We start from the raw sequence: 10,632 nt of genomic DNA on the forward strand, positions 1-10,632 counted from the left end.
GCTGTCAGCTTGAAGAAGTCACAGAAGATGTGCCCTTTGCCCTTCCACAACCTTGAAGATTCAAGGGCCAAAGATTGGTCCCTGGGGGCGGGGTGTGTGTGTGTGTGTGTGTGTTGTGATGTAAATGTTCACCTTTAACCGAGGCTCACCTGCGTAGTTCCGATAAGGATCAAATACGTTCTGGTGGCTACATTCTTAAAGGGTCTCATGACTGCCTGTATGTCTCATCGATAGTTAATATCAAACTGAATGACAAGCACCAGAGAAATCTTGCGAAAGTAGTTTCACGAGTAGAAATTCGAAGAAGACATTTATGATCTGATACTCCCTGCAGGTTCTCTCCCTCCTTGAGCCCTAAGCACATAACCACCAGCTTCAGACGGCGAAGGTGTGGCTCTTTCTGCCCACGGGTCTTGTCCACATGCTACTTGTGGACTTGCGCAATACTACTCAAGGATTGCGCAACAAGTGGCTGAAATAGCTTCGCTCCAGGGAGTCAGTGGTCACTAATGAAGAGCCAAGACTTACCCTCCTTGTCCTAGGGCAGCTGCTGGGGTTGGCAAGACTCGATGCCTTTGCTGAACTAGTTAGTCCTGGGCGCCCAGCTTAACCTCGTGGTTCCTCACTGCGGGATGGACACCACCACTGAAAACACACAATGCTTTCGGCCAGCCAGTCAGCCTCTTGTGAGATTCTGGTATGCTCTCCCCCTCACACTTCTATTCACTGCTGCAACACCCTGAATCCCGCCACTCCTCCGGCCCCGCCAGAAGAGACCTCACGATTGTCTTTACCTCAGTTAGGTTAGCTTCTGTAGCTCAGATTTATTACAGGCTCCCACTGAGACCTCGGACCTATTGTGTTTTATTGACGGATCTGGATCACACCTATGGTGGTTAATTTCATGTGTCAACCTGACTGAGCCCCGAGGCGCCCAGGTATTTGGTGGAACATCACCCGGGGTGTTCTTGGATGAAATTAACATTTGAACAGGTAGGTTGGGTAAAACAGATTGCTCTCCCCAAGGTGGGTGGGCCTCATCCAATCAGTTGAAGGCCTCACTAGAACAAAAAGGTTGACCTTCCCCTGAGTAAGAGAGAAATCCTCCTTCCTGACTGCCTTTGAACTGGGACATTTGGTTTTTTCCTGCTTTTGGATTTGAACTGAAACATCAGCTCTTTCTGGGTCTCTAGCTTGCCGACTCACCCTACAGCTCTTGGGACTTGTCAGCTTCTATAATCATGAGCCAATTCCTTATAATAAATCTGTCCATCCCTCCTCCTCTCTCTCTACCACCTGTCTTTGTAAGGCTTGTGTACAAAGATGGCCTATATATACATATAAATATACCCATATATATATATATATATATATATATATATTTTTTTTTTTTTTTTTTTTTTTTTTTTGAGAGAGACAATCCCAAGCAGGCCCCACCCTGTCAGCATAGAGCCCAATGAGGGGCTCGATCCCATAGACTGAGATCATGACCTGAGCTGAAATCAAGAGTTAGAGGCTTCACCGACTGAGCCACCCAGGTGCCCCAGCTTTTATATTTTTTTTATGTTCAGAAGAAATCAAAACAATAGTATTTTGTGGCAGGCGAAGATGAGAAGCTCAAATTTCAGTATCCATTAATCGGTTTGTTTGAACACAGCCTAACTCGTTCATGTCGGTGTTGTCTCTGGCCACTTTCACATGACAGTGTCAGTTAGTTGGGACAGAGACTCGGTGGCTCACAAAGTGTAAAATATTTACTATCTGGTCCGTTAGGGAGATGGTTGGCCAACCTCCGATTTAACTATTCTGTGGTGTGAGAAGTCAGGGTAGTGGTTGCTGTGGGGGGTGATGTTGGTGAGGGGGCCCAGGGGGACTTCTGGGGTGCTGGAGAGGTTCTGTTTATTCATCCGGGACCTGGCTGCATGGACAGGAACAGCCTGTGAATTCAGCAGACTATACATTGTTGATGAGTGTACTTCTCAGTATGTATGTTCAGTATCGATGAAAAGTCACAAATTTGCTCAAGGTTACAGACACTAAGATGAGAAGTCCCCAGGGGCGCCTGGGTGGCTCCGTCGGTTGAGCGTCTGACTTCGGCTCAGGTCATGATCACACGCTCCATGAGTTCGAGCCCCGCGTCGGGCTCTGTGCTGACAGCTCAGAGCCTGGACCCTGCTTCACCTCTCTCTGCCCCACCCCTGCTTGTGCTGTCTCTCTCTGTCTTTCAAAAATGAATAAACATTAAAAAAAAAAATTAAAAAAAAAAAAAGATGAGAAGTCCCCAAAGAGAACCCTGACGACGATATCTGGGTCCAGTGAATCCAGCTGGGCCCCTCCCGGCCCACCTAGTTTTCATGACCTGGCAACTTCTTTTTATCATTTATGCTGGATAGAGCTGGGTTGCTGGCTCTGGCAACCCGGAGTCCTCATACCCCACCTCCCAGACGTTTACACTGTCATCTGCCCACTTGCCTAAAAGGTTTCCTTGCCCTGCTTCAACCTGTGGTTCGGGTGGAGGTTTCCACTTCTCACACTATCCCACCTCCCTGGCCACAGGGATTGGCTTGGTCCCAGGCTGATCTTCACCCAAGTGGAGCCAATCAGAGCAGACCAACCAGCAGGCCAAGTTGATTGATCTGCAGATGAGCCAATCACAACTTTTCCCTGGGATTTTTTTTTTTTTTTTTTTGGATTGGAGGCCCAAGGCTGGTAGACGATGAGCTTTGAAGCTGCTGGGTGCCTTGTGTTCGGGGGTAGAGGATGCAGGTTCCAGAGAAAAATGCTGACTTGCAAAAGGTCGGGGAAGGTGTGGAAGGAGTATCCTGATTGCCCTCAAATCTTTGCTTCAATGGCCCTAGAGCCCGGAGGCCCATCTGCCCTTCCCTATTTGGCAATGTGGGTCAACTGAGCTCTCTTTTGGTCCACGTTAGAGCCAGCTTGGTTTCTGTCAACCTCAAAGACCCGTAAAGACCTAGGTAATGGTCCCCCATCACACTGTGATGGACACACACACGCCCTGCCCCATACACATGCTTAAAGACACTGAATCTGGGGACACACACAGACACACACACACACAGACCCTCGCACTCCACTTCAGTGCATGTGTCTTTATTTCTGGATGATATAAAAGAATAAACTTAAAAAAACACTCCAAACCAAACACCTTAATGGCTCGCCCAAAGCAATGTGACCCCTCTTCCCCCCCCCCCGATAAATAGAGACTTCTGTCAGTCTACCCTCCCACCCCCATAACCCCCTCTGCTATAGACATACTCTGGTTATATATTACTCTACTCGGCAATAGACATCTCCCGAAAATAGAATTCCTGCCCCGTCACCTGACCCTATCCTGGCCCCATGTGCCCAGGACTCTCGTCCCCAGTTCAGACCACCCGCCACTGCAGCACACTGGTGTCCTTGCCCCCTGTGGTCAGGGCCACGCTGTCATCGCACAAGAAGGCCACATTTGTCACGTGGCTGCTGTGTCCGCCATATTTGTGGCTGAGGGCCTGTGACAGGGAAAGAAAGAAGTGAAAGAAGGCGGTCTGTCTCGTTCCTGGCTGTATCCCCTGTGCCAGGCACATAGTAGGTGCTCAAGGAATATTTCTTGCATTAATAAGGATCAAACAACCAAAGCTCCCGGAATCGCAGACACTCAGAGCGGAGCGCTGGCACTCTGGACTCTGAAATTTACCGACTTTTAGGTTAAGAATGACCCTTGGGCTCAAGCCACTGCCCTCCTCGTACAGATGGGAAAGCTGAGGCCTGGAGAGTGCCGCCTCAGTCTTGCCCGCAGTGCTGCTCATCCCCACCCTGCCAGCCCCCCCCCCCGGGGGGACTCACTCGGGGCTGACAGCAGGGGTAACTGAACAGGTGCACTTTGCCAAAGTCATCAGCTGAAGCCAGCAGCTTCCCGTCATGGGAGCGGGCCACGGCGTTGATGTCGGTACCGTCGGCTCCCTCAGACCAGATCCCTGTGGGCGAGATGCGGGGTGGGTGGTGGTGAGTGCTCAGCCTGGGCCAGGGGCCCCTGAGGTGAGCAGGCCCCAGCCCCGGGCTCCCTGCCTTTCTCCCAGCCAGCCTGGCTTGTCGGCAGCCAGGGAGGAGAACTGGAACCGTCTTTTGTGTATCTGACCCTAAAAGCCTGGGCTTCCTAGCATGACCTCTGAACTCTGCCTGACCTGGTCCGCCACGCTGCTCCAGCCTTGTCCTCCCTAACGCTCCCCTGGAACTCCACAGCGATTTAGCCATCCTGCCTTCTTGGACTTCTCCAAATGCCAACTTCTATGCCACCTCCAGGCTTTTCGTACAGGGTACGATTTCCTATCCTAGGGACTGCTTTCCTTCTTCACTGCTTCCTCATCCTCCAGGTCCAGCTCCGATACCCCCTCCTCCAGGAAGCCCTCCTTGACTCCCAGGCTGGGACCAGATGCCAGCCCAGTCCCCACGGGTCTCCCGCCCTGGGGATAACCAACAAGAGACTATGAAGACCACCAGAGAAGGATGTTGCTTGGAACCCCTGTTCTCGGTGGGACCTCCCCCATCCCAGAACTTACCAAACACCCCAAATCCCAGGACACAAGTGGCAGTGGCCCATTCCACATTCCTCACAGCATCGACACTAGTGATCTGCTTACAGGTAGCCGGGTCCCCTGGGGCGGAAAACAGGGGGAGGGGTTCAGAGCAGAAAGAACTGGGTCGCCTGGGTGGCTCAGTCGGTTGAGCGTCTGACTCTTGATTTCAGCTCAGGTCATGATCTCTCGGTTTGGGAGTTCAAGCCACACGTCAGGCTCTGGGCTGACAGTGGGAGCCTGCTTGGGATTCTCTCTCTCTCTCCCCGCGCCCCCACTTCCAACAAACTTAAAAAAAAAAAAAAAGAAAAGAAAAGAAAGAAAGAAACAATTACTGACTTAACCCATCCATTTTATAGTCAATGGGCACTGAGGTCTGAGACAGGAGGCTAAGGTCCTAGGGTTTATTCCACCTCTCCAGACTTGGCCGAGGGGGCTACATCCTGGGTGGTGACACCCCAAGCCTGAGCAGGGGCATCTGCTTAGAGACCTGTACCCCACCCATCCCACCAGGAAGGGGAGGAAACGGGAAGCCAGGAGGCCAATCAGAACAGCCCCTGAACACAGGAGCCAGAGGACGGAGACTTGAAAGCCCCTCCTCCCTTCCTAGAAGTCAGGGAAGTCTATGTAAATCGCACACATAAATAGGGAGGCTGGAGGAGGGCCGCCTTCGGCTTTCGGAGAACTCACAGTACAGGATCTCGTAGTCCCCGGAGTTGGTGACGAAGCAGCTGCTGTCCTGGGCCCAGTCCAGATGGGTGATAAAACTGGAATGGCCCTGCGGAGGGGGAGGGAAGGGGTGGAGTTAGAGCTCAAGCGGGTAGGATTAGACCGGGAAAAGCGGAAGGCAAACTACACAGGTAGGGGGAGAACACAAGGGGGCTAAAGGAAGGATACACAGCCTTTGGAGCGTGGGGGCGGGGCCAGACTACCACGGGCGGGGCCAGACTGCGATGGGCGGGGCTAGACAGAAAGGGCTTAGAACACAGGGGGAGTTTAGAACGTGGGCAGAGCTAGACACAGAGGGGCTTATAACACGGGGGTGGGGGGTGGGGGGTGGGGTAATGTGTGGGCGGGGCTATAAGACTCCTGGTTGTGATCAGGGCAGTCAGTAGAGTGTCGAAGCTGTGCTCCCTTGAAGGAGAAAATTGGTTAATTCTGCGGCCCCTGGTAGGGGTGGCGGCGCGGGCTGGGGGCCACTGCCCACTCACCGAGCACTTGCCCAGTCGGCTGACCTTGCGGCCGCCCTGGTCCACCGTGTACACGTACACCAAGTTGTCGTGGGAGCCCACGGTCAGGTACGCCCCGTCTGGGGGAGGGGGAGGGGGGGGCTATGAGGAGGCACCCAGGCTCTACCCCCTTCTCTCTCAGCTTCAGCCCCCGCCCCCGCTATGCCAGACTCCTCAGCTGTCCCAAGCTCCATCCCCGCTACAGTCCTAGACCGGCCCCTAGGCCTTGCCACACAGGTTCCACTCCTTCCCCCTGCTAGTAACTGAGCCTCAGTTCCCAGGCCTGGCTGCTCCAAGATCCAGCACCGGGCCGCTTACCTGGAGAGAAGCTGACCACTGAGATCTGCTCATTGCCATCTGTGTGGATAGCCACCAGGTCGTGGGTCTCCGTGTCCAGCAGCAGCCATCTTTAGGGAGAAGGCACGATTAGGGAGGGGGTGTGAGCTGATCTGGTGCAGCAAGGGGCTGAAGGGGGGAGGTCGGGGTCGGGAATCTGAGGGGCCTGAGCTTGGGACTCCAGAAAAGATTTGGGAGAGAGGCTGACTCCAGACGAATACTGAGAAGCAGTCTGGTGAGCAGGCTGTTAATTGCAGACTCTGTGGGCTCTGGGGACACAGGGGAAGGGAGGTTTTGTCAAGGGACAGTTCTGGGAGGGGAGGGAGCAGAGAAACCCTCTGCAAACGCCCAGCTCAGCTTTACCTGCCAGTCACTGTGCCCACGGCCAGGACAGAGCCACTGGGGTGGAAACCAGCAGAGCGGGCGGGGTCCTGAGGGGAGAGAGAGGAGGCAGGGCTGAGAACTGGGGTCTCCAGCCTATCTGGCTATTCCCCTACCGCAGCCGCAGCCACCCCAAAACCATCCTCCAGTTTTTGTTTTTAACCTGTGTTCTTCTGGGTCTTTTTTTTTTTTTAATTTTTTTTTTTAACGTTTATTTATTTTTGAGATAGAGAGAGACAGAGCATGAACGGGGGAGGGTCAGAGAGAGAGAGAGAGGGAGACACAGAATCCGAAACAGGCTCCGACGCGGGGCTCAAACTCATGGACCACGAGACCATGACCTGAGCCGAAGTTGGATGCCTAACCGACTGAGCCACCCAGGTGCCCCTGGGTTTTTTTTTTTTTTAATATTAAAATTTTTCTTTTAAAACACATTTATTAATTTTTGAGAGACAGAATGTGAGTGGTGGAGAGGCAGATGCAGAATCTGAAGCAGGCTCCAGGCTTGGAGCTGTCAGCACAGAGCCCGACGCGGGGCTCGAACTCACGGACCGTGAGATCATGACCTGAGCTGAGGTCAGACACTTAACCGACTGAGCCACCCAGGCGCCCCTTTTTAAAATATTTTTAAGTGTTTTTTTGTTTGTTTGTTTTTTGTTTTTATTTTGTTTTTATTTTTTTTTCAACGTTTATTTATTTTTGGGACAGAGAGAGACAGAGCATGAACAGGGGAGGGGCAGAGAGAGAGGCAGACACAGAATCGGAAACAGGCTCCAGGCTCTGAGCCGTCAGCCCAGAGCCTGACGTGGGGCTCAAACTCACAGACTGCGAGATCGTGACCTGGCTGAAGTCGGACGCTTAACCGACTGCGCCACCCAGGCGCCCCTGTTTTTTGTTTTTGAGAGACAGAGAGAGTGAGCAGAGGAGGAACACAGAGAGAGAGAGAGAGAGAGAGAGAGAGAGAGAGAGAGAGAGAACCCTAACCAGGTTCTGCAGGGTCAGCGCAGAGCCCAGTGTGGGGCTCGAACTCACGAAACTGTGAGATTGTGACCTGAGCCGAAATCAAGAGTCGGTTGCTTAACCAACTGAGCCACTCAGACGCCCCCCAAACCATCCTCCTTTCCTGTGTCAGCTCAAACACAAAACAGTCCTGCTCTCACTGTGGACTCTAGATCCATTTATACTCCCGGTCTAAATTCTCACAGCTTTATTCATCTGTGACTTAGGTCATTTTCTAGAAGTGAGATTTTTTGGGACAAAGGATAGCCATATTTTGAAGGCTTTGGAATGATAATGCCAATTTGCTCTCCATAAGATTCTATCAACTCATCACTAGGCACGTCCAAGTGTCCGTTTCCCCACATCTTTATTAAACACCTGGCAAGGGGTATCACCACTTCCCGAATGTTGGGGACGTTTGGTTGGTTCGCAGGCAATAGGGCATCTTGGAATCAGACTCGGGTTCAAACCGGCTCTGACACTTCCTAGTTACGCGACACCAAATAACCTTCCCTGTCTGAGCCTCGGCTGCCTCATCTGGCCAATGGAGAACATCAACGTGTGGTCCCCGGGATTCTTCTAAAAACAAGACGTAAAACAAGACTTACCAGCAAGCTGGTAAATAAAATGGCTTACAGGCAGCACTCGACAACGGTTGGTTTGGATTAAAATCGCACTGTGATGATTTTTACCTTATCAAGCCTGTTTCCAAGTGGGGATCTGTCATCCCCACGGCCTTGTGGAGGTTGCGAGAAGTTGAAAGGACGAAGGGGGTAAAATGCTACGCCAGTTTCTCTGGGCGCGGTCAACAGACTGCCGGAATCAGAAAAATCTACGGGAGCGCGTTAGAAACTGCAGATTTCCGGTCCCAAACGCAGACCTCCTGAATCAGATTCTCTGTGGGTGGGGTTAAGAGTTCTGTGTCTCCTAGGCGGTTTGACGTCATAATGAGGATTATTATACGTGGCCCTCACAATTTCCAGAGCATACCATCCCTGACTCAAAAGTTCAAAGGCCATCAAGTGTCCCAGAATCAGAGGTAACCCTAGACTCCTTGAGCGAAGTCTCAAAGCGTGGTGTGGGGGATACGATGGAGTGACATTCTAGTGTCTCATACTGCACAGGTAGGGGAGCTTAAAAACTACACTGCCCAGAATCCCTTGCAGCTAGGGTCCCACTGGGATTTGGGTCTAACAATCCATTGCGCTTTTGTTGGCTCTGGAAGACAGAAAGCAGAGGGCCTGCTCTTCTATTTCCGCCCATCATGGGGGCTGGGAAAGCCACGGCATTGGCTATGATCGTGAGCCGTCGCTGGCCTTAAGAGGAAAGGGCACACGGGCGCCTGGGTGGCTCAGTCGGTTGAGCATCTGAGTGTTGATTTCAGCTCAGGTCACGATCTCACAATTCGTGGGTTCGAGGGATTCTTTCCCTCCCTCTCCCTCTGCCCCTCCCTCCCCTCCTCTCTCTCTGTCTCAAAAGAAATAAATAAACTTAAAAAAAAAAAAAAAAGGCAAGTACATGAGTATCAAGTATACAATGCAAATGTAGCCAGCACTGGCTTGCTCTAGAGCAAGACCGTCTAACAGAAGCTTCTGCGATACTGGAGACGTTCATTATCTGTACTTCCCAACATGGTGGCCACTAGATACATGCTTGAAACGTAGCCAGTGCAACCGGGGAATTGAATTTTTTTTTTTTTTTAAGTTTGTTTATTTTGTTTGAGAGAGAGAGAGAGAGAGAGAGAGGATGAGCAGGGGAGGGGCAGAGAGAGAGAGAATCCTGAGCAGGCTCCATGCGGGGCCCGGACTCAGGGCTCAAACCCTTGAACCGGTGAGATCGTAACCTGAGGCGGACACCAAGAGTCGGATGCTCAAACGACTAAGCCACCCAGGCGCCCCTGAATGCTTCATTCTATTTACATTTTAAAGTTAACTGAAGTGTGACGACCCACCCGTATTGACCAATGCGGCTCTAGCAGCGACCGCAGCTTCCTGCAGCTGTGACAATGGCATTCTCCTGACCCCACCCAAACCATGCTCCCCTGGAGGATTGGTTTGGTGCCCTGAGCCCTGACATACGGAGACAGGCGCTTGTGTCAGAACAGGGTGCCGAGTCCTCCCCCCCCCCCCCGCCCACCCAGTCCCCTTACCTCGATGATCCTACTCCACAGGGGCCGGTGGGACTCCGCACTCCACAGATGCACAAGCTTATCCTGCCCACACGTCACAAACTGTGCCCGGCTGGGGTGCGTGGCCAGACCCCACAGTTCTTCCACGTGACCCTGGCGGGAAGGGGAGACGGCAGCATGGAGCCCGCCAATCCGGGCCCTTTCCCCACCGAGCCTGGTCCCAGAAAGAAGTGCCAGGCCGGTCCCAGAGACACAAAGGGCCCCGGGGAAGGCCCTTTCTCCAGTACGGCTGAAGGAGGTCAGGACTTGAGCAGACCCTCGCCCCGGTGTGTGGCTCGAGGTGAATGCCTCTGCTGTCCAGTTTGCACAACGCAGGGCAAGAGACATGCTGGGTGGGAGCTGGAGCCTTGAATCGGGTGGTGTCCAGAAGGCTGTGGGATCCCATGGAGGGCCCTCAGCCCGGTGAATCTGACCTCAGCTCTCTCTTACGGACTGGACAGGTGCCCTCTCCCCGGGTCCTCAGTTTAATCTTCTGTAAAATGGGGACATCGTTGCGCTCACTTGAATCATGGATGGAAGGTGTTGCGGCTAGTACGAAGCGCTCGCAAAATGGAAGTGGCTGTCATTGTTATCATTATTAATAACGTGTGCTAATAATACACTGTTAAATAACAACGAACACTGATAATGTAATTGTTGATGTTAGTATAACGATGCATGGTAATAAAGCTCTAATATATATTGACCTATTCATAATATAATCAACGATGTGTAATGTTGAGGCTATTTTGGGGGGGTCTCTAAGGTCCCTTCTGGGAAATCCCTCTGATCCTGGTTTTCCTTCATGTTCCAGGGAGACCAGAGCCAGAGGGAGATCTAAATGCAGCAGCACGGATCTCAGCTAGCCTGGAAAAGGGGAAATGCCTGGAAGGAATGGAAGTATCCAGAGCCACTGGATCCAGGGGTAACTTTGGCCAAGACTTCT

At 52.3% G+C, this 10,632-nt stretch overlaps 1 protein-coding gene across 5 annotated transcripts in view; it reads right to left on the reverse strand.

Annotated features, from left to right (window-relative positions):
• Positions 1-3,378: 3,378 nt before the first annotated feature.
• Positions 3,379-10,632, reverse strand: part of EML2 (EMAP like 2) — a 26,246-nt gene continuing 18,992 nt past the window's right edge. For 4 of the 5 annotated variants that reach the window (XM_086690126.1, XM_086690127.1, XM_086690128.1 and 1 more), the window contains 8 exons: positions 9,669-9,800; positions 6,503-6,570; positions 6,122-6,210; positions 5,786-5,883; positions 5,265-5,352; positions 4,560-4,655; positions 3,847-3,977; positions 3,379-3,512 (listed from right to left, as the gene is read on the reverse strand). In XM_086690126.1, coding sequence (XP_086546252.1) covers positions 3,387-3,512; positions 3,847-3,977; positions 4,560-4,655; positions 5,265-5,352; positions 5,786-5,883; positions 6,122-6,210; positions 6,503-6,570; positions 9,669-9,800 — 828 coding nt within the window. In that variant the 3' untranslated portion in view covers positions 3,379-3,386. Of the gene's footprint in view, positions 3,513-3,846; positions 3,978-4,559; positions 4,656-5,264; positions 5,353-5,785; positions 5,884-6,121; positions 6,211-6,502; positions 6,571-9,668; positions 9,801-10,632 lie in introns of those variants that run through there. The other variant, XR_015244954.1, reaches the window with a different exon arrangement.

This window comes from Puma concolor, chromosome E2 (genome assembly GCF_028749965.1).
Source record: "Puma concolor isolate L17-30 chromosome E2, mPumCon1.1.hap2, whole genome shotgun sequence".
In the NCBI taxonomy this organism is placed as follows: domain Eukaryota; kingdom Metazoa; phylum Chordata; class Mammalia; order Carnivora; family Felidae; genus Puma; species Puma concolor.